The sequence below is a fragment of the Cynocephalus volans genome, chromosome 1 (genome assembly GCF_027409185.1).
Source record: "Cynocephalus volans isolate mCynVol1 chromosome 1, mCynVol1.pri, whole genome shotgun sequence".
Classification (NCBI taxonomy): domain Eukaryota; kingdom Metazoa; phylum Chordata; class Mammalia; order Dermoptera; family Cynocephalidae; genus Cynocephalus; species Cynocephalus volans.
This window is the reverse complement of record NC_084460.1, coordinates 160323257-160348400: the sequence shown is the minus strand read 5'-3', so window position 1 is coordinate 160348400 and position 25144 is coordinate 160323257. Positions and strand designations below refer to the sequence as shown.

Sequence of the window (25144 nt, the reverse complement as noted above, 5' to 3'; positions counted from 1 at the left end):
TAATGTAGGTTTCAGCCAGTCCATTTACTAATATCTCCTTCACTATACCAGAGGCTTGTAATAAATGCTGCCATCAAAGTAAAAAATGAGATGCCAAATGAAATAAATCCCCCCTTTCTACCTTCCTCCTAATTTTATGTGCACAACTCCTGTAAAAAGCCTTTAATCTAAACATATTTCATACAAAATGATATAAGAGGAGGCTTAAGAAAATGTATAAAGGTTGCACATGCTAACATATAGATGTTCATATTTGACCAAAGAGCTTGTAAGTTATACGTTTCTCATAATACTCAACACAGCAAAAATGTTGTCTTCACATTGTTTTACAGGGTGATGCATTAACATGGCATGTTTTTAAAGCCATCATTAACTTACTTTTAGAATATGTAAAGACAAGAAAAAATTACTAATATGTGATTATAGTACCTTTATCCACGATTATATTTCACACTATGTTGCAAATTTGTAGTTCTAATGAGTGGGGTGGGCAACTTTAAACCAGAATGCTATGTTTGAAGCCTACTTCCAGAAATTAATTTCACTGCAGTTACACTTTTCCTCTGGATTAGATATTTATCACCATTCAGTATACATTCATCTCTGATTTCTGTGGCCTTGTAAAGGTAACAAATGGAACTCAGCTGGGCTATGTCTGAGAACGATGAGTGGTGATTTGGGTTTTTTCACATTTGTAGAATGAAGCTGAGCACTGGAATAATTGACCTGTCAGGAGGCAGGCAAGGTGTTCTCGTGAAGCCAGCAGCCAGGCGAATAAGAAACCAGTTTCAAAAGTGTTATTTTTCAATGCAGTCTACCTAATAACTATGAGGCTGGTAGACAAGTGGTTGGATTTATGTCATCGTGCCATATTTTGGAGCAATATTGTCACATAGACAAATAGTAAAGAACAGTATTGTGTTAACATGTATCTGTGTGTCCTGTATCTCAATGCAGATATGGCCATGCCTCAATGAAATACATCATGACAAATTTACCAAACGTGGGAGATCTTATCCCTGTCTTTTAGGATATTTAGGATATTTTCAATGGACTAAACTGTGTAGAGTTATTTACTATTTACTAAACTGTGTAAAGTATTGATGGCTTTATATAAAAATCCTTTAATATCACAAAATGTTTTGATTTTTTTTAACTGTCAAGGAGGATTATATGTAGTACTCTGATTTTCATTTTCCTTCCTTTGCTTTTAATTCCAAGACTCACTGAGAATAGGTGAGTTTTTTTTTGTTTGTTTGTTTGTTTCTTGCAAAATGAGTATTTCTTAGCTCTCAGATGCATGGAATGGGCAATGCTGCAGCCTAAAATCAGGAATTGCTCCCCACTCATCTATTCTCAGCATGGTTGTAATTAGTTATAGGAGAAACTATAAAGGAAGAGAATTATTGTAGGAAATCAAAATCTGTCTAATTCACATTTGACCCAACATGAACTGTTTTCATTTTTATTTTCAGAGTCCCTTGCCCATCCATATAAAGTAAGTTTTAAATCTTAAGTTATGGGTCAATTTATAACAGTCAATTATTTTTTCCCAGCATGAAGAGAAAAGGATATTTTTCTGTGTTGGCAAAATTTATAGCTATGCTTCTGTTTTGACTTAGTGAACACAAACTAAAGCAGTACAAAAATGGCTGTCAATAAAGCCACCATTCAGAAATAACAACGAACATTTTAGAATACATCTTCTCAGAATATTTTTTGATAGTGGTGAGATTTTTTCAGAAGGACAGCCTATTAGAGTTGAAACTGGAATCAGGCATACCCAGGTTCAAATTCTGACTTGCTGTTTGACTTAGATAAGTCCTTTACAGTAGCCTTCTGTTTCCTCATCTGTAGAACTGAGATAAGACTGGTTTCTACTTCCCAAGGTTACTGTGAGAATTAAACCTGACACTTAGCTAAGTTCCAGGAATATAGAAAACACTCTTTAGAATGTTAGCTGTTAAGTTTATTATTGAGTGCCTATTACCACAGCTGTTGCATTTGCTTTAAATCTATTATATTTGAAGGATGTTTCTCAAAACAATTGTCACCGTTGAACACTATATGCAGATTCAGAACTACTGTAAGCCAGAACCTCATGCATTTATATTCGTATTCTGTAAGCACCATTAATGCATACCAAGACTTACAGTTTGTGTTTATTCTAATAACTTTTTCTGCAGCCCCAAGTGCCCCTCCACAGTCTGTCACTGTGATGATGGTCGGAAGCCACAATAGCACAAGTATTAGTGTTTCCTGGGATCCACCTCCTCCAGATCACCAGAATGGAATTATCCAAGAATATAAGGTAGGGCCTGGGTGAACAGGAAGGCTCACAGATTAAGGTTCCTGGAGAACTCCCAGTGTCATATGAATGAGGCATATCTCTAAAGGTTCTCTTAGTTTTTGTGTGACAGGGAATGAAACAATTGCACAGGGGATTAGAACCTAACTTCAAGGTCATGGATCACACAGACTAAGTTGGGCAATCAAACCACAACAGTGGAGTCTTTTTCTGTACAGTGTGATTCGAGAACCTCATGGATTTAGAGAAATGGGTTATGGAGTAAGTAGTAAAGCACTCATCTCAGAAACTGCTTTTATGTTTGTTATTAGAATTCTGTGTAAGAGGCTTTAGGGCAGCCATTTTAAAATTATTTTCTCAGAAAAAAAGGACGCTCTCAGGAGTTTAGAGAGGTGGGGTGATCTGGGGTGGAGATAGCAGGTGGGAAGCACAAACTCTCACTCTTAAATGCTGCTTTTATTCATTTGTTTAGGTTTTGTAAAATATTTCACTTGAAAAAAAGGCAGCCATACAGCAAGAAATTTTGAACAAAATGACTTACAAAAAACAGTTGATTGTCTCATTTTTCAACTGGAGAATTTGTTGCTCTTTGAAAGCAGTACATAGCTATGTTTCATCACCATCATTGGATATTTAAGACACAGAATATGTCTGAATTTTCAAAATAAGATTCCCTTTAAATGTGACGAACTTAGACCACACGAGTGTAAAGCACTTCATTAAATTTTGTAAAAATTCAAAACTGTGATTTTTTGCTATTAATAAATATTTCTAGAATTCTGAAATTAACATACTAGATAGATTTAATGGCAGAGAATAAGACATCCCACCTCACCTCAGAAATTCATAGTGGTATGTAAAATTAAGCTGAGTAATTTCACTCAAAACTTTGCAGATTAAATTTTATCTCTAAAAATATAATACATTTTTAATAGAATTTTATTAAAGGTCGACTTACTAAAGCAAATGGATGAACTAAATGTATAAGCATTTATTTTATGACTATTCCCATCATGTTACAAAGAAACATGCATAAGAAATACAAGAATAATGCTTCTACAATAGCATAATTATATAGATTCTAAGGTTTTACAAACATTAGGACATTGTTTTAACAATAAAGAATTGTCCACTATTGTGTGTATGTGTGTATGCGTTTTAAGGAGGTTAGGCATATACTTTTGTACAATCTGGAACTAAATATCCTGAACTTCCATTTAGTTAAATATATATTTTTTTACAACATAATGAATTTTTTCATAAGTTGCAAAATTTCTCACTCATTAGATATCTGTCATATTTTTGTAGCAAAATGTGTATTTAGGTGAGGGCTAAACATCAGGAACACAGATGTCAATATGTAAATAAAAGAAACACGTGATTCAGAGGAATTATTTTACTAAAAATGTTTCAGGAGCTTACCTGTTTCAGAAACAAACCATATGTGCTCCTACAAATGTGTCTACATGTAGATTATGAAATACTATGTAATATAAATATGAATATGGATACACAATGGAATTCTTCTTGTAACACATTTTACAGTAACAGATTTTCATATCCCAGAAAAAAGCATGCCCTAAAATTTGATTCCTACTTCAAGTAAAAGCCAAGCTTCCCTAACATCATTGACTAAAGACTCCAACATTTTGTTCTCATGCATGCATATGTGTTTGTAGACATGTTTTGATCGATATTAAGATTTATTACTGTCAATGTGATTATTGGCTTTAATTTCATTTCAGTTGATACCTATAACTTAGGTCAATTAATCCTGTTAACTACTTCTGTCAGTTAATATTTTCTTAAATGAAATATAAATTACTTAGATGTACACCAATATACCTTAGATATTATGATTCATAATCATCATATTTTTAATAAATTATATGGAGACTAAATTTTGATAAATTAAGCAGAGAAATTATGAGTTTTAATCCATACCAAAATGCCATTTGCAAACAAGAAGCACTTTCCAGAGGTGTTAAGGGAGTCATTATGCTTTCTAAATTACTCATTATGAGCAGTTTGTGCTGATACTAACATATAAATGATAGTTTCCCTTATTGTTCTTCCTTTAATATGCACATACACACATATAAATAAACTGCAGAGTCATTGACAAATACTTCTTTAAGCTTACAAAATAGATTGGTCACTACTAAAAATATCTGATCAATTATAATAGTCTAATTACCAGAAAACATCATTTCATTTCCACTTGTTATTCACTTTCCATTTCTGTAGATCTGGTGTCTGGGAAATGAAACACGATTCCATATCAACAAAACGGTGGATGCAGCCATTCGGTCTGTAATAATTGGTGGATTATTCCCAGGTATTCAGTACCGGATAGAGGTTGCAGCTAGTACCAGTGCAGGGGTTGGAGTAAAAAGCGAGCCACAGCCAATAATAATCGGTGAGTATCAGTTTATTTGGTCTGTGTTTTAGAATCAGCCAGCTGACAACAAGTTTATTTTTTTGAATACGCATTCTGACAGTGGATATGCACTTATCAGTAATAGCATATACGCGCTGTATAAGCAAATGGGTTAACTGACAAGGGTTTCTTACAGAAATGCTTGGTACAATTGCTAGTGATCTTAAGAGTTCCACAATCTTCTTAAAATTGCAGTTACTATGAATTTAAATGCTGAAAGGTTGTCTGAAAATCATTTTGAATCAATAGTTTCATTAACAGTTTTGGTGCCTTTGAAATATAACAGAAAATGAGATAGTTACTGAAGAGAATGTGTTATGTTTCAAATATATATATATATATATATGTTGCAACTTGGCCAGAAAAATGTCAAAATTAACCAGAAACAGGCCAAAAGAAATTTTGTAATCCAAATATACTATCCAGAGAAAGAAATTCATATAAAATGTACTATCATCATTGCATAAAATTGTTCCTTGTCACCATGGATTATGTTTGCCTATTTTTGAAATGTGTATAAGTGTAATCATACAGAATATGTTATTTTGGGCCTGGTTACTTTCACGAAGTATAAAGTTTCTGAGATTCACCCATGTATAAGTATGTGTTATGCAATTCATATGTTTTATTTCTAAGCAGTATTTAATTGTATGAATATCTCATATTTTGTTTATCTGCTTTTCTCTTGAGAGCACGGACATTCCTGTCTAAATCCTTTGAGGAACACATGCTTTCATTTCTTTTGGAGAAATACCTAGGAGTGGAATTTCTGAGTAATAGGGTTGTATAGTTTGACTTTATAAGAAACTACTAAACAATTTTAAAATTGTTGTATAATTTTATACTCCCACCAGCAAAAAAAAATGACATTTGATGTTGCCAGTCTGTAATTTTAACCATATTAGTGAGTGTGAAACAGTACGTCATTGTGATTTTAACTTGCATTTTCTTTCACGACTAGTGATGTTGAGCAACTTTACGGATGTTTATGGCCATCTGCATATTTTCTTTTGTGAATTGGCCACATCTTTGTCTTTTTAAAATTGGGTTGTCTCTTATTACTGATTAGAAAGAATTATTTATACATCCTAGATACAAGTTCTTTGTCATATATATTGATTGGAAATATTTTCTCCTAGTGCACGGGTTTTCTGTTCATTTTCTTAATAGTGTTGTTTGATGAAGAAACAAATTTTATTTTAATTAAGTATAATTCATCAAACATTTCTTTCATATTTAGAGCTTTTTAAGAAATTGTGGCCTCCCTCTAGATAGTGAGGATATTTTCTTATATTTTCTTCTAAAAGCTTTATGATTTTAGCTTTTATGCTTAGATCTATAATTCATCTTAAGATAATTGCATGTGGTTCAGGGATCGAGGGTTATTTATTTCTATAGGTACATCAAATTGTGTGGACAACTTTCCTTGAAAAGACTTTTTCCTTTCCCCAGTTAACCACATATAGGTGGATCCATTCTTGGTTTCCCTCTCTTCTTCCATTTGTTTGTATGTCTGTCCATATGCCATGCCACACTATCGTGATTACTATAGTTGATAGTAAGTCTTAAAATCAGGTAATATGAATACTCCATCATTTTCATCTGCAAAATTGTTTTGACTATTATAGACTTTCTGCTTTTCCATATACTGTTTCAATCAGGTTGTCAGTTTCTACAAAAATATGTTGGAATTATGGTTGAAAATGCAGTGAATCTATTCATCAACTTGGGTACAGTAACATTTTAATACTGAGTAGTTCTCTCCAGGAATCTGATACACTTCTCCATTATTTAAGTCTTCTTTTCTTTTTTGTAACAATGTATTGTAGTTTCAGTGTATGGTCTTACACGTTTTATTTTTTAAGTATTTGATGCTTTTTATACTATTATACACGAATTTAAAAATTTTCTTTCCTTTCTAAAATTACATACAAATTTATTTTTTTATATTGCCTTTGTAACTTGTGACCTTACTAAATTCACCTATTCATTACAATAGTTGTGAAATGCTTTTCCTGAGTGCACTCAGGCAATTATGTTTTCTTTCTCTTTGTTTGTGTTAATATAGTGAGTTCTATTAATGTTTTTTCAAAGGTAAATCAACCTTGTTCTATATGTCATGACCAGGTAAATCATACGTAAATCTTACTTGGTCATGACATATTATCCATTTTGCAGATGTTACTGGATCTGAACTGCTAACATTTAGTAAAGAATTTTGCATTGAAGTTCATAAAGGATATTGTTTAATAGTTTTCTTTTCTACAAATGTCTTTTGTCAAGATTTGGAATCACGGCAGCTGGTTTTCTAAATTGGGTTGGGAAGTATTGTTCCCTTCTCTATATTCTGTAGGAATTTTTGTAGGTTGGTATCATCTCTTCCTTAAATATTTTCCAGAATTCAGTGATGATATCTATGCCTACAGTTTTCTTTGTGGATTTTTAAATTTTTATTATGAATTTAAGTGTATTCAGAATTTTTATTTCTTCTTGTGTTAGTTGTGGTAAATTTGTCTAATCCATCTAAGTTATTGAATTTATTAAGCATGTAGTATTTTATAATATTTTCTCATTATCATTGTAATGTCTGCACGATGTATAGTCATTTCACCTCTTTTATTCTTACTAGGAATTTACATACACTCTGTCTCTTCCTTTTTATTTGTTCCCACCTTTGTCTGTCTCTGTAATTGTTTACCCTCTTTCTCCTATTTTAATCAGTCTTAATAAGGATTTATCATTTTTTCTCTTTTCAAAGGAAAAACTTTTGGCATTATTAGTTTTCTTACTGATCTCTGCTATTTATTATTATACTTACTTTTATTTTCCTTCTTAAATCAATGATTTTGGACCTTTTTTTCTGATATGAATATTTTAAGGTTTTATATTTTTCTCTAAGCACTTTTTCAGCTGAATCTTACAAATTTTGATGTGTTATGTTTCCATTTAAAATGGAGCAGAAAATATTTTATGTTTTTCTTAAGAATTTCTATTTTTCACAGAAGTTATTTAAAGTGTATTATATAATTTCCAAATGTTTAGGGATTTTTCCAGATATCTTGTTTGTTACTGGTTTCTAATCTAATTCCACTGTGATCAGAGAATGTACCTTGTGTGAATTCAGTCTTTTACATATGGAGTCTTACTTCATGTCCCAGCATTTGGTTTTAGTAAATGTTTCTCATGAAATTGAAAAGTATGTGCATTTTTCAGTTTGGGGTTGGAATGTTTGATAAATGTCAGGTCAAATTAGTTAGTAGTACTATTCAGATCCTTGCTGGTTTTCTATTTCTTCTTTCAATTACAAAGTAAAAAGAGTCTAGAAATCTATTACATTAGCCTCCCCCCTAACTGTGGTTTCACTTTCAGTTTCAGTTTCCTGAGGTCAACTATGGTCTGAAAATACTACATAAAATAAGATATTTTGAGAGAGAGTGGGAGAGAACACATTCTCATAACCCTTATTACAATATATTGTTACAGTTGTCTTATTTTATTATTATCATTGTTAATCCCTTACTGTGTCTAATTTTTAAATTAAACTTTTTTATAGGCATGTATGCATAGGAAAAAACATACTTTATATAGGGTTTGGTATTATCTATGGCCTCATAGATAGTGGATAAGGGAGGACTGCAGTATAATTATGGATTTGTGTATTTCTCCTTTCACTCTATAAGTTTTCATTTTAAGTGTTTTTTTTTACTGTATTTTAAATGAATTCATTTTAAGATTGCTATATTTTTTAATGAACTTTTCCCTTTATCATTATTAAATGTCCCTCTTTATTTCCTACTAAGGTTTTTTGTGCTAAAATTTACTTAGTCTGATATTAGTATAGCCACACCATCTTATAAGTGTTTGCATGGTTTATCTGTTCATTAGGACCACATTAATTTTAAGTCCTTAAACACATTGAAATATAGGTGCTTTAAAATTTTTTTCTCCTAGTTTCAACATCTATGTTATCTCATAGTCTATTTTTATTGATTATTTTTTCTGCTGACCTTGGGTCATATTTTTCCAGTTTGTTATTGTTTTTTGGTTAATTTTTGCATACCTAGTAATTTTTTTACTGTATACTAGACATTGCAGATGACATACCATAACATTTTGTGATCTTATGAAGAGTACTGGTTTTTGTTTTAGCAGGCAGTTACATTACTGCTGATTACCTTTGATCTTGTGGTGTCTTGGTTTTTACATTTTGTTAGTATGGGATTGTTTATGTTTTGCCTTTATTCTTAAGGCAAAACCTCAGTTTAACTTTTATTTCTAAGGCATGGCCCTCCTGGAGTTTCAGTGATAAGCTTAATATGTTTATCTGGTCCCCTAAAAAATTTAAACTTCAATCACAGTCTTCTCTGCAGTGGACATGAGCTGAAACCTCTGCTTAGCCTTCCAGCCTTCTTTTGCTTTTCACCAGATACTTACGGTCTTCTTTCTGCATGCATGGTTTAGAGTTCACTTAGGATTTAAGGAGAGATTATGTGCAGATTTGGAAACATCACTCTCCACTGGCTCCCTCTTTTACATTAGTTTTTAGTCACTCCAGCAGACCTGAACTCTATCTTCTGCCACCCCATATAAATAAGATTAAAGTTTTCAACTTGAGTCTTAGCTGCCTCACACTGAGCAGATTGAATTGATCTTTAAAGGAAAAAAGCCTCATAAATGCATATTTCCCTTAGTAGAGCTCCCTTTCCTTCAAGAGGCACATCCCTTTCAGTACTTCCTGCTTTTATTAGTTTGGCAGTGCTTTTAAGTTTTGAAAAATATTTTTCTCAGAGTTTACATATTCTTAAAATATCTGTTCATAGTTTGATACAAGTCATTCCCATTATTTTGTATTTTCTGAAATGATGTATAGAAAGTATATTGACAGGTTCTGGATAATTATTTCTATTACAAAGTATTTATCACATATGGACAGATTTAACATCAGTCATTGTGTTTGAATTTTTCAGATTCTCCAGGTTTTCTTTCTTTTATATATTAAAGGCAATGAGGAGAAAAAGTTAACGTATTAACTTTTCTTTAAATTGCCTCCCCTTTCTTAATTAGTCATTCAGACTGAATTAATTTCTTAACCTGAGGGAAACCTACAATCTTGCCCTTCTGAGATTTTCTTAAATAAATTGGAATAAGAAGTACAGGTACACCCAAAAGGATTTAACAGGGGTGTGTGTGTGTGTGTGTGTGTGTGTGTGTGTGTGTGTGTGTGTTTCATTTGTGTATTTAGAAATGAGCCATTAATTTTTCACTTAAAAATCATGTATAAAGGTATAATTTTTCATTACAGCCCCTAGATAAGTAAACAGAACTTTGTTTTTTACTGTCTATGCAGCATATATATGAAATGGATCTACTGAATATAATTGTTCTAACTCAAAGATAAGTAAGATTGCCATATAACTACATTTTTAGTTTCATGTTTTCTTTTCCTATTATTTCCCAAACAAAGGAAAGTTTTTTCCTTCTTTTTTTTCTTTCCTTGTTCCTAGTGACTATCTATTGTCCTCACAATTTTGAGGGGATTTATTGCACTTAGAGGCAAGTAAAAAATTGCAAACATACATTATAACCAAGCTCATGTATGAGAATCACAGTTATGTGATGAATAATCATACAGTAACTTAAAATAATAAAGCTAATTTAGATTATTTTAAATAAAATTAGAAAGTTTTACTTAACTCTTCTATCATTCTTCAAATAGATGATGAGTGTTTTTAAATTTATTGTTTGGTATATCATACAAATGTTTTTCAAATTTTTCTACAAAATAAAAACTATTCTGGTAAATGATATTTCTACCTCCTATTCATGTAGTTAGGATATGTTGTACTCAAGATGTAATCATAAAAAATAGAACTGTAGCCCTTGAAATGAGCACACGCACATACAAGTAAGCACATTTCAACCCAGAAAAGGATATTTGTCCTTTAGAGAGTCATTTCTTTTTAATATCTACTGTTGTACGGAGAAGCCTTCTAATTGTCTCTTTAATTACCCATGCATATCTACCTTAACATCTTGTCTGATAACCTTATCTACACAACTGTTATTCTTTAGTTGAAAAGTGATTTAGCAATGGCTAATCTCTCTTCTGTTTCGTTTTATGCTTCTTCTATTGTCCATTCAGTACTGGAAACAGTACTTGAAGTGACTCAAGCTCGATCTCATTTCCCCTTTGCTTTAATTAAATCATGTATTGGCATTTGATGTAATTTATGGTTCATGATTTTAGATTTGTCTTATGCTAGACCATGTACTGTTTCATCTATTCCCTCTCAGTTTAGTCTTTATCCCAGAAAGTTCCATAAGGGACCATTAATTAAAATATTGTAATAATATAACTCAAAGACTTACACAGGCTTAAAATTAGTGTTGTTCTTTTCTCTGCAGTCTCCGAAAGTGAGGTGACTCTTACATCCAAGTGTCCACAATTCTATATTGTTGCACCTACAGACACAAAAATGCAACCAATTACATTCACATATATAAGCATCAAATAGTATGTCATATAACAAATTTACATTGACTTAAAATTTTCATTAATCTTGCTTAATAATATAGCTGTTTTTCTCTAATCATTTGGCCTTTTTATGCTTATGTTGCATAGTTGGTAATATGTGGAACAGCTGCAAACTTTCACAGTAATAGGTACAATCGAATCTGATGTGTCTAATTAATTTTTAGTCCAACAAATTAGTTTTGTTCTTCATTACTCTCCAATGGGAGGAAGACATTATATTTCATTATATTTTTTGTCTTTAAGAACGATAGAGCATTACAGGTCAAACATATCCCTTGTCTGTGCTCTAATTAGTCCATCTGACAGCATTGTTTCAAAAAATATCAGCAGCATAAAAAATAGTAATATACCTTGCGTTATTTAAATATTGCACCATACTAAATATGATATTTTATAGACCCTTTACAAAAATGAAGAACATTTTTTTCTATTTGTTCTATAAAGTGCTTGTTTCCTTTTGAGAAACTAATAGCTAAGAAAATCACCAGATAGGTATATATCTCATATTGAAAATATGATCTCATTTTAAATACAGTTTTGACTGTGTTTACATGTATAATAATTAAGAGTAGACATATTGAGAAAATAAACCAGATTTGCTACATAAGTGAAGGTGATTTTTAAATCTGGAATTTAATACAAAATACCTTTCAGGAATGGAATATAACTATATCCAAAGAAATGCTAGCAGCTATAATAAGTAAGCCTGCATGTTGATTGGCTTAACAAAATAAAAATTTCTTATTAATAGCCTAGTTTAATATGGGTCAGCAGAATGAGAAATGGGGTTTCTATTCTATATAGTCATTCAGGAACACTGGATCTTGCCAGACAGCTCTACTGATCCACTACTTCTGTCAACAGATGAGGAAAGAGGAATTGTGTCAAGTATTGTCAGAGCAGCGTTATGGGTCAGGCCCGGAGGTAGTGTGCATCACTTGCGCCTACGTACTATTGGCTAATACTCATCACTTTGTTGCACTCAACCGCAAGGGATGCTGGGAAATGTAGGCTAATTTTCTGCCCTAGAAAGGAGAAACAGTGTGGTGAACAAGTCACTTGTGGTTTGCAGGATTCTCAAATCTAGATCATTTACCACTCATTTCCCTCAAGTTAGCTGAGAGGTTCTTAAAGTAATCTTTATCCTTATTTGGGTTATAATTTTGAATCAAAAACTATTGTGTGCCTATTAACCTCTTTATATACATCACCTAAATTAATCCTCTCAAAATATATGAAGTAGATAGTACTGTTGCCAACTAACTGAAACAGGGGCTCAACAAGATTAAGTGCCCTATGTAAGCTTACTGCTTACTTAGCTAGATACCAGAAATGGTATTCAAATCCAGGATTTCAAACACTATGCCCTTTCTGATATATTACAGTGCCATGCTAACTAAAACAATGAAAATCCCACACATTCCTTTGATGGGATACACTGAATGTGCCATTTACATATTGCTTACAATTTACCTTTTGAAACTTTGTGATTAGTCACTAACTAGGTATAATATTGACATTAGAAATCCCTTAATTCCCGGTGTCTAAATTTTTTAGTCAGTTAAATAAACACGTAAATCTTTGCTTTTCAGTGATATAATGATTCCATGAGTTAAAAACCTGTTTAAAATGTGATTGATACATTTTTAATTAACTCTGAGAGGTCTAAATTTTCAAAATATGACCACTTCTAAAATAATTTTTGTCCAGATTTAAATGTATGTCTTAGTTATGGAGACCTTAAAATTAATTTTAAAGTTGTCTTTTATATTCAACTTTCAAGTGGATTTTCAAGTTAGTTTCAAATACTTTTAAAGGAATACATGAGTTTTATCTTCTTATGACATTTTAGTTATGCATGAGGATCTCTGTGAAAGGATGTTTATATCATTGTCATTGTTTTATGAGGTAGTTTTAATACTTTCCAGAAAATTAAAGGATATTTGATCTGAATAAGTTCTTCGGTGGGATAATCAAGGCAATATTAAGTTAGATTTTCTTGTGAATCATGAACATTTGAATATGGACAGTGCGGTAGCAGACAGACCATTTGCAGATATCTGTGCTGAATGTTGTGTAGTTGCCTTTTTATTTTTTTAATTTATGAGAACCATATTTAAAAATACATTATATAACTCAAGAAATGTTGCTGTTATTTCAATTCCCAGTGCTTGTTTTAGTACTTATTTATTAGGCAATTAATCAAGAAATGGTTCTGAATTTGTCCATAGCAAACCGAAACACAACAGAGCAATGTTCTTAATCACATTTTCAAACTCATGATTTGATTCTTCTTTTGAAACTTACAAAACATGTTTGTCAGTAATTGTGAAGGGTTCAGGACAAAACAAATATCTGCTTTCAGAGGAATTTTCTGTGCCTTTGGTGAACCATGTTGTATTCCTGTGTTTATTTTTGTCTTAATATTTACTAAAACTATTGTTTCTTCCATAGGGGGCCGTAATGAAGTTGTCATTACTGAAAACAATAACAGCATAACTGAGCAAATCACTGATGTTGTGAAGCAACCAGCCTTTATAGCTGGCATTGGTGGTGCCTGCTGGGTAATTTTGATGGGTTTTAGCATCTGGTTGTATTGGCGAAGAAAGAAGAGAAAGGGACTCAGTAATTATGCTGGTAAGAGACTATTTCCAGCTAAGACAACCTCTTATCTTCAGGAATGTAATTTAATGAAAAGAAGACATGGAATGGAATAACAAATGAGTGATTTTGGCTTGTTTTAAAAACCTGCTCTGTAAAATACGATTATAAACAACATGCTTAATGCAATGCTCTTGACCATATCACTTTAAAGCAATTCTTTTCCTTGTATCTCCAGTGAAGCATAACAAGAGTGTACACTGATAAAATGCTTACCCATTTTTCTCAACTAGTTCTTCAAAACCACACAAACACACACACACACACACACACACACACAGACTTTGCATGCTATGAAGCCATTGTTTGAGATGTGGATTTAGGTAAGAGCATTACTAAAATTGTCAGGAAAAAAGGAAAGATTTGAAATAAAGCTTTTAGTATTTCAGGATGCAGATTACAATAACAAATGCCCCAGACGGAGGATACAAACAAAAATCTCATCAGAATTAATAAGACCGAGGAGGCATGAATTAAGTGATTTACTATTCACTTAAATAGGGTGTCTAGTTCAATGTGAACAAGCAGTATTCCAGAAGAAAGAAAGAGGAGAAGGAAGCCAAAGGAGAAGTAGAAGAAGCAGAAGCAGAAAAAGAAGACCCTTAAATGGTCCACATATTCACAAAAAATATTTTCTTCTTAGAATTCAAGACAGAGTTTCAAAAATGTCAGCAATTCTGGCCTTCAAAATTTCTCCAGGGAAGAGGGAGAGCTAGAGCTACAGCTAGAGAGATAGAGGTAGAGACAGAGGCAGGTGGGGGTGGGGGGGGAGGGAGAAAAGAGATAAAATTATAAAGTCAGTGATTGAGAGAATGAACCCAAAACTGAAGCCATGCTCAATACAATTTTAAGTGCTATTCATTTTAAATATATTTCACACTTCCTTGACTTTACAAGGGAACAATTTTAACAGCATCCTACAAACATTTTAGACGTTTCTGAAACAGTATATTTAATCCCCTATTTCTAATATTAACTTCAGTAAGAAGCATAAACATCTTAACAACTCATTTTGACAGAGGCGTCACTGCTTATTAAACGTCTAAGCTGCTGTAACTTGGAAGCTTCCAAGCTGCTGAGAATGTCTAGCTAGTAAAAGTGTTAAGCACCAGCTTGGTTGTCCTGCTAGTTATTTAACAGCATTTAAATATGATCCTTTGATTATAACATTGTGTCTCATGCATATAATTTAATGAAGATGAAGTGTGTAAGTTCCTGGGTAGAATCAATTTCCAGGACTAGACAAAGTAGTGTAACGTCTGTATTGACAAGGAGCTTCTAGACTTGGTGACATGCCATCATTCTGCCATTCTCATTTCTCTTTGGTTGCTGCCTGCCTGCTTCCTTAAACTTTGTCATCTAAGTGCTGTGTCAGTTCACCAATGAGGGATTCTTCCTCAAAAGGGGCACTCGGCAGTAACTGCTGAGTGTCAGTTTTGAGCATTAATGATACTTTAATGAACCTTCTTGTTTTGCAGCCCATTCCTCTACCTTCATTGCTGAAGGTGTTGTCCATCAACCCATCTGTTGGATCAATCACCATGTTATATTTTGTCTCTGTGACACACTTGTACAAATCATACAAAACATAGGGAAGAGCTAATTTAATTCAGGGACTGTTTTGTGTTTATCCCTTCAATTGACTTTGGTGATAATAAAAGATGGACTATGCTAGTCACTTTAGTGCAAAGTTTTAATACAGCCGCATTTGGAATGTTACATTTTTATCCTTCCTACTTCTTCATGCACTCACTACTTATAAGTAAAAGAGCTCTTATAGTTAGTAGGTTTGCACTTTTAATAAAATGACATCAGACTGACTTTTCTTCTTTTTTTAACAGCAGTTCTTTGCAGAACCTATGCACTTAATTTGAAAATATCTGTTGGTCTTTGAGCTTGACAGAATAGTACATTTCCTATTATCTTTTCTCATTGTGATTGATATCCATCTGCTTGTAGAAGAACTGCTAACTCAGAGGCTGCTGTGCCCTTCAAATATTTTGAAATAAGGCCAAGACAAAGGGAAGCCTTTCAAAACATTTATACTTAATGGATTGATGGCTGACTCTGAGGATAACAGATTTTATGAAACTCTGTAAATATAAACAATTTAATATGAGCGAGAAAATTATGAAACGCTAAACACTTTGCATATAGGTTTTTAAATCGTTAGTGAAATATAAGTTATTTGACAAAACTGTCTGAAGACAGCTAAAAGATTTGATGGCATTTTTATACTCCAATTATCTGGGCTGAGTTAATGCTTATTAAGAGGGGATTAATCTACATCCATATTTGAGAAATATCTTATCAGGATAGAAAATGAGGCTTGTCTGCACATTAAAGTTTCCATGTGGAGTAGGAAAATGTGACCTACCAGAGATAGGGACTCTGAAAGCTTCCTTACCTCAAAATGTCCATTTACCACAGAGTTGTGTTTTCCTTGTCCTCGCCCCCAGTTCTAGCAGGCATGAGATTAGGATTAACCCTGTCAGGCAATATTAGAGGTGTTTTGTGTATGATATAACCTTGCAAAAATCTCTTTACCTCATATGCTCTATAAAAATTGCAACAAATCCAGGATATTTTATGCAGTTCTAAATATTTTAGATTGTGGTGTCTGCAGAACTTTTTGGAAACCTTAGTGCTCTTCAGTTTTTTTAAGCTACTCCCTGAAAGTTCTTAATCTTAGATGCTAACAGAACCTCCTGATTAAGTTTCACAGTTATTTCAAATTTATCTCTGATAAGCACAACGTTACTATACTGTAGTAATTATTATCAAAATTGTGACAAGAACAATGTTTTCCAACCACCTACCTTTCCTCCTTTTCTTTCAGCTTCAAGGCAAACATTTCTTTGAAATGAGAACTACTTCAAAATAGCTTTCAATTTGCTGTGGCATTCATATTTATGTTCTTCTCTCTGCATTAAAAAATATTCTGATCAAAACATCAGATATGATTTCTATTTCAGGAGTTCTAATTGTTCATCCTTATTTGTAGTCTACTTTTAAGCCCATGGTCTAATAGAACTTACTTTTGGTCTACTTTTCACAAAAGAACAAAGCTAAAAGTTTCAGAGTATGGAGAAAAAAGGAACTTGAAAAAGTGTTCCCTTTTTTTCCTTGCTTTAAAAACTCAAGTAAACAACCCTATTATGATAAGGTGCCTTTTTTTTTTCCCTGACAGAAATAAAGAAAATGGAAGATTCTTGTGCATACAAATCATATGTGGGCCATTTTAAGTTAGTATGTACGTAATTCACTGTGAATTTTTGCCTCTGTATAGTTGGTATGCAGAGATACAGAAATAAATGTCTTTATAGACTATTTTGACAACCTATTAACACTCTAGAAACATTTGAAACATATTTAAATGATGACTGGAACACGTATTAGAAATGGGTACATCCTGAACGAATGCTGAATATGAAATGCTTCGAAATTTAAATTCTTTTGCTCACAGCATTTAATTCTCAGCTAGCAAATATGGCTCATACCATAAGGTCAACACCCAAACACATCTGCAAATTAACCTTAATGAATGATATCTTTTTTAATAAGGTTTTGAGTGTTACATCATAATACTTTGAATTTTACATTTTATGAAGAATTTGCCGTTGATTAGTGTGTAAAAGTTAAGGACAACTCAATTTTTGTGCTTCTCTTTCAGTTGTCCTCCTTTTCTCTAAAATTCTTTATTGCTCTGGCAGTAACAGAAAGGTTGGATGGGAGAAAAGAGCATCTAAATTAAGGAGAACTACTTAGGTTCTCACATATCTCCTGAACTAGCACATTTTGAGGTGTGCCCCATCAATGCCTTCTTATTTGCATATTCACAGTGATATTCACAGCATTGTCCGAACTCTCTTTCAATAGCGTGAAACAATCACTTGATAGACCATTAAAAATCATCTAACTAAAAAATCCCATCAGATTGAAAGCTAATTAGCTGTACTGTTTTCACAGTGTGTGTATGTGTATGTGTACATGTGTATTCTAATCAGGACTTTAATACCTTCAGTGCTCAATGTTTGCATTAATTGTTTCAGATCAGTTCTCTTTTGTTAAAAGCAGTTCATAAAGGGGCATGAGGTGTACAGATGCTTGCTGATTCCTGATTCCCAGCACTTAAGTGAGCCTGTAGCAATCGGTATTCTTTCCTCTTCTCTGAGGAGCTGTCTGTAGCCAGTCCTGGACAGATGCAAAGGTTATATCAGGATTGTTTTACAACGCATTTGTGATACTACCTTCAAAACTGATAAGACAGTTATATTTTGGGTACCAAAAAGATGTTTCTGAAAGCCCTGATATATTTCACTGTCTCATGAAATCTTTTTGGACCCTTGTCATTGTGATCATATTGCCTGATTATGATGTCATGAGAAATAATGCCATTAGATGACCTTAAAGAAGGTACTGGGGAATTGCTTTTGGAAATATACAAAATGTTAAGAATGATTATATTTTATAGCCCAAACTTGAGGAACAGATGAATTATAATGAGTTATTCAAATTAAAATGTAATTACTATGTGTATATTTTAAATGACAGTATATCCTCAGGTTACTTAAACTATGAACCAATTCATAAAAATTTTATTTATTTTCACCTTTACTCACCAAGTAAAGAGATCATAGTAAATATAATCAATGTCTTTCAAAGATAGGTTATGTTGAGTTTACAGGTGTAAAAAGAGTATTTTTTTTTCTCTTCATCCGCAGTGATTGGCTTATTAATTTTGGTCAGAATTACAAGTTTATTGCAATTTTGCAATCCATGCACTTCTAAACATTAAATTTCTTTTCCATAGCTTTCTAATTATGTAAGTTTATGACAAAAGTTGATCCGAACTAATGTGAAGCTATTTATAGACTTAATTTATCCCATTAATCATGGATATTCACATTTCACTGCACAAATATTAAATAAATTTAGGTACAGGTTGCTGCCTCAGACCGTCCTTGTAGTATGCAAAGTATGCTACCTTTTTCAGTTCTGAATCATCTTGAAATCCAAATGCATTTGGCTGCAAAGCTTTTGGAAAAGGGATGGAAAACCTGACCTGATATTTATGTTCTTTGACCAGTCCTAGAAATCTACTTTCACATTGTTGGCTTTGTAAAATGGAAACTATTGACTGGAGAAAGTGAGCTCACTGGTTTTGGCTGTACTGGATGCTTGTTGGTGTTGCTAATAAGTACACATAGAGGACTTAAGCATTGCGATCATTACACATACGGCTGAAGTATATTTAGTATTATTTATCTAAATATTTCATTGTCATGAGCACTCTATTTTTTATTAATTATAGTGCATGTCTATTGTAATTGTAACTGTTCAAATCATAGTGCTTGTAAGGGTCCCTAAAAAGATCTGTGATGGTGAGAAATATGTAGTCAATGAGGATCTATTTCTCTTTTTTCATTGGAAGGATATTACTTATTTGAACTATTGTGTTTCAGTTTCTTTTATGTATGTTTTGCCTTATGCCTTTTGATTATGGCATCTTTGTATTAAGATTAAAATTCTTTATTTGATAATTCCACATTAATGCTGTGCTGATCTTCCAATACCACTATATATACCAATTGTAACAGTGTTTGAATCTTAATACAAATTGCCACTTTAACTTAACTATACATTTGGCTTCAAGAATCTTAAAATACCCTATTAAGGTTGGAGCAAATGATGGCTTTGTCCTGGGCCAAACTATTGCTTGTTACTCTCTGTACAATTATGTTAATTATATTTTGTTAAAATTCCCAGAGGCGTCAGCTGTAAACTAAGGGCCAATATGTAGTTGTTATTAATCGTAATTAATATCGACTACTTGTGTGTGTATGTCTTTCTTTTCTTTTTTTTTTACAGTTACATTTCAAAGAGGGGATGGAGGACTAATGAGCAATGGAAGGTATGCTAAGGAGATTATTTTTTATTATTATTTTTAATCAGGACTGGGGAAATGAAGCTCTATAGTAAGAGGCTATTATTGTAATAAACAATCACTTATAAGTCTGAGAATTCTAGGAGGAATTAAATGGCTTACCACAAGGTTTAATGATCTGTCTGTTGTGCACTTTAGAGGAATCAAGTCCAGATGTTTCATATCTCCCAGATGCCCCTGAAGAAATTAGTAGTAAATATCACAAGGAATGTGTTCATTTGTTAGCAGGATGTTTATTGCATTAATTAGACATTAGCAAATGAAGTTGCTGTTGTTTAAGACTCCTTATTGGCTCTCACTAAATTGCTGTGAGTGAACAATTACATATAATCGATCACAAAGTAAATGATTCATGGATGATGAATAGGCTGTAGATTGATAGGACTGGATTCCATAACTTTGGATACTCAATTGAAATTGATAAAAGCTGATAACAAACCCATATATCCTCATCTATTTTCCCTTTGCCAATATGGAGATTGTAATTAGGCCCTGGTAATAACTTCCAATCTCCCATTTTAATCAATATTTTAGCAAAAAGAGATTAAGTCTAATGAGAGCTAGTGGATGTAGCAAAAAAGCAGTTGGATCTTCTTACTGCAGTTTCCATAGAAACACATGTTTCTCTTAGGGATTGTACCAGAAGGGGTCTATCAAAAAAAGTACAATGATTATGGATGTTCTATTTCTTTGTAAATATGCTAATAATTTGGAAGGGAATCACAATCCCATCTTTTATATTAAAGGAGGGAGTTCTTTATTAAATATGATGTGAAGGAAGTTTTCCTCCTAGACTATACTCACAAGCTCAATCAGATCATAGCGGATCTTTTATTACTTTGAAAAAAAAAAACCTTAATACACCCATGATATCTTGCAATTTAGAGAACTTGAAAATGTGCTATTGATGGAACAGTATAAATACTGTGCATTAATTTCCTTCGAGTTCCTTGCGTCTAAATGAAGCATGAGGACTGATAACAAGGGTTACAGCCTAGAGGGGACAGATACATATGGGGACTGCAGGAATTGAGGAAGGAATAGCCCAAAGTCCTGGAAATGGCTGATTCTGAGCAGTCACTCTGAGCAATTGTTCCCTTGAGATGCCAATTTATCATCAAATCTTGTTTCAGGATCCCACTATTACCAATTTCCACTAGTTTCAGGGCAGACAACTGAATTCATGTGGATGTAAGCGGAATCCCAGGCAAGGACTCTGCTTCCACTGACAGGGTTGATCTAATATAGCTTTAATGAACTGAAGAAGTTTCTTAATCTTTGGGAGCCTACGTATTTTAATTTGAAGTCAATTAAAATCTTCTTAAATTCCTTAACCCTTTTTAGTGCATGACACAGGTGTCAAAATCTCACGTTGAGCTGCATAGGTTGATTTCCTTCTAATTTCTGTTTCAGCCGTCCAGGTCTTCTAAATGCTGGTGATCCCAATTACCCATGGCTTGCTGATTCATGGCCAGCCACGAGCTTGCCAGTAAACAATAGCAATAGTGGCCCAAATGAAATTGGGAATTTTGGGCGTGGAGGTAAGTTGTGTTTTTCAAAATAATATTATTTGTTATTTCTTTTTTCTTTCCTTTTTTTTTTTTTTTTTTGGCTTTATTAGATTTTCTAAAAGGGCAAATCAGAGAGTATTTTCCCCCATAATTAAAATTAATTAAGCACATTAGTGCTGTACATTTGCTAAATATTTTTAAATAAAACTATTATATCTATATTACCTTGGGCAAAATCAAGCTTTTTAAGAAATTATTACTAACCAAGAAGATAAATATCCATAATACATCTGTTTTCAAGAATATTAGTGTAAGATTACTAAAATGAGAAACTATGCTGCTAAACACAGCTTATGATTTTGGACTTGATGTTTCATTTCTCTAAATCTCACTTAACATATATTTATTGATCATCTCCTGTGTGCCTGGCACTATGGCAGACAGTAAGAACATAATAATGATATTAAAAGATATGGTTCTTACCCTCATGTGCTATGTAAGGGGTAGACAGTTAAGTCGATATGACAACATGTTGAGAGAGAAATTTTCTGTAGTTTCACTATTGGTAACTGTTATCCCTAATGAAGCACAAAAAAGTGCTAAATAGCTGAAATGCTCATGGCTTCAAAATTTAGTGCTGGAGTCCTCTCCATATGTTTTTATAAAGAGATGAAAGTGGGCCTACTCTAAATAACCACCACCTCCCCTGGAACCACCTTTTTATCCGATCAATGGGAGAAAACTGAAAGAGAGAGAGGGGAAGAGTAGAGAAGTCTCTGATCCCAGTGTTTGGCTTGGTAGGTGTATGTGAGTTTTCCATTAGCAGAAAGTTGTGCAGATAGTAAATGGACTTGAACTTCCTTGCCTGTACCCCACATGCCCATTGACAGTGAGGAAGCCCTATGAAAGGAGTGTTACTTAAGCTGATATTTGAAGGAGGGGTAGGAATTAGTCAAAAGTATGAAAAAAAGTGTGTGGAAAAGAAAATAACATATCTTAAGGTCCGGAAACAAGAGAGCCATTGACTTATTTGAGAATGAATGAATTTTCTAATGAGTTGAATATAAAAAGCAAGGCCCCAGAAGGTAAGAAATACAGAGGAACAGATAACAGAGGACATTCTAAGCCACATAAAGTTTAAAATTTGTCCAGAGGGTAAACAGAAGCTATTGATGGAATTTTAAGAGGAAAATGTTAGGATCCAAGTACTGTTTTAAGTTGTACAGCCTGCTGCTGGGTGGAGAATGAAGTTAGAATAGAAAATTGAGGTGCTTAAATTGGAGAGTGCTATAATCCAAGCAAATGTGGACAAATCCTCTGGAACATTTCTACACTTCTAGGTAGAATTAATGCAGGAGACCCCGGGCTTTGCTAAACTATTCTGAGTTCTTTATAAGCCTTGGTGGGTGGATTTCACGTGTTTCAGTATACAACCATCTTTACATAGAAGGATAATCATGGATACTGGCATGTTCCCTTTAAGAATGGATTACCAATACAATTGAATGAAATTAAAATATTATTTCAAATAATACATTTGCTCATTATTGCATAAACCTGCATTCTGTCAATACCAACTATAAGAAGAATTCCCTCCCCTTGTCCAAATAAAATACAGGAAATAACCATTCCTAAATCATAGGTGTGTAATGAAGCTTAAATGGATGACTATATGAGGATATTTCAAAAAGTTCATGGAAAGATTTGTGTTATCTTTTAATTCCATGTTTCCACAAACTTTCTGAAGTACCCTTGTATAGAAGGTTTAGCATAGAGCTTGGCATGCAATCAGTGCCCAGTAGCATCGGTGGAGTAAACGAGAGAATGGGAAGTAATTTGCATGACTCTGTAATCCAGCAGACTGGATTTTGGATTGTCACTTGTCCAGAGGCTCTGATAGTGGCTGTCTCCCCCAGGTTACCAGACTCTGAGCACCTGTAGGCTATGACTTTATGAGTAGTTTCTGTACCTCAGCATCTCCTCACCAGGAAAGCAGAGAGTCCCTCCCTACTTAAAAACAGACTGATTTTGTCAAAAGGAATTCTGTTCCCAAAGCTGTTATCATTCAAGGGATAGCTGCCTCTTTCTTTTACTGGTATTTGCATTGGAATAGCAAAACTTTCTGTCTTTATCAAGAAATAAATGCCTAAAGAGGGAGAAAATGTTTTTTCTGGTTCCTAGTGAGTATATTAACATTTAAAATGTCTTGGTCCAACTTGACCAAAGGGTACATTTGTAGATTTGTGAGGTTTTTCTTCCATTTCCACCTCATTTTTGTGGTGTAAAATATCTCCCAAATGAACATCAAGGCCAAGACAAAATTTTTGCAAAGTTTACTGTATCCCTCTTCAGTGTGAAAGGCATTTTAAGCATTTAGTATATGTCAGAAATACTGTTAGGATTTTTTAATACATTTTAACTCCTTTTTTGCATAATAATGTGTAACATAGATAATTATATTTCCATTTTAAAGGTAAAAAGAAAAAACTAACTTTTATCAAGATGAATAATTTGACATCTAGATGTAGAATGCAGGTCTGGTTTTAAAAACTAGGTTGTTTTATCTACACGGCTCTGTATTTTAAAGGTGGATTCACATGTTTGTAAAACCATATTCACTGAGAATAATACTCATGGATACTAGCATTTTCCATTTAAGAATGGAATACCAACACATGTTTCAATGTCATGAAAATTGTATTTTGAATAATAAAGTTACTAATTATCACATAAGTCTGCATTTTGTCAATGCAAACCATAAAGAGTTTAATTAACCATTCAATCAGCAAGTGCTTACTCTCTTCAGAACACTGTGTAAAGAATTTTGGAAATGTAGACGTAAATCCCTTATGCTCCTGTCCTCAAGTAACTTATGATACAGTGAAGAAAATAGGGATTCATATTATTCATATAAATAATTATATCAGGCAAAAAGAAATAAATGCATGAATACAAGTATAACCAAGGTGCTGAAAAATTATACTGTCTTGACTATGATAGTAGTCATCTTAGCAGTCAGATTAGTGATATATGATATGATAGTAGTGATACTAGTAGTCAGGTTAGTGCAGAATGCATCACTAATTCTGACTGGAGGAAGTATTTCTGTAATTCATAGGTTTCAAACACAAATGTTAACAAGTGCAAGTTCAGACAGCCTAAAGCATTAAGGGTGGGTAGGTGGGGACTGGAAAATGGGGACTGAGAAATGAAAAATGGAAAGTCCTGTGTAAAGGTGGCAGCACCTATTTAGGTCCAGCCTGTTGGGAGGAAGGTGGGCCCAGTGTTCCAAACCATCTGCAGTTAGAGGATTCTCCTCCACATCCAGATATTCATGTATAATCTTTCCATATTTCACTGTTGAAATGTAATTCAATTTATTTTTGAAAATGTGGGGTGATTTAATAATATTTGAAGAAAATATGCAGCTCAAAAATCAATATAGAAGCACTTAGACTTGAAGGCTGACTATAATTCCATCTAGCAGGGAGAGAGATTCTATTTCCAGAGTCATAGCTTTAGTTATTTTAGAGTAATATTCTATAGGATTAGATTCTTGGACTACTTTTTTTCCATTTTTTGTCATTGGAGCACACAGATATTTCAAAAGCTTGCATTTGAAGTGGTTTAACAAATCTAAATCTCAAACTTTGGAGAACCTCAAGTTTAAGATGTATGAGGCTGGGACCCATGTTGGAAAAACGTTTTCATTCATTTGATATTCATCAGTAAAAGACATGGT

General features: G+C 33.1%; 1 protein-coding gene across 1 annotated transcript in view; it reads left to right on the top strand.

Moving 5' to 3' along the window:
* The window catches only part of ROBO2 (roundabout guidance receptor 2), a 600911-nt gene that overhangs the window by 501043 nt on the left and 74724 nt on the right, over positions 1-25144 (top strand). Inside the window, exons 16-20 of the mRNA XM_063077978.1 lie at positions 2187-2311; positions 4556-4727; positions 13738-13920; positions 19816-19858; positions 21305-21432. Of these exons, the coding sequence (XP_062934048.1) occupies positions 2187-2311; positions 4556-4727; positions 13738-13920; positions 19816-19858; positions 21305-21432 (651 nt within the window). The remainder of the gene's footprint in view (positions 1-2186; positions 2312-4555; positions 4728-13737; positions 13921-19815; positions 19859-21304; positions 21433-25144) is intronic.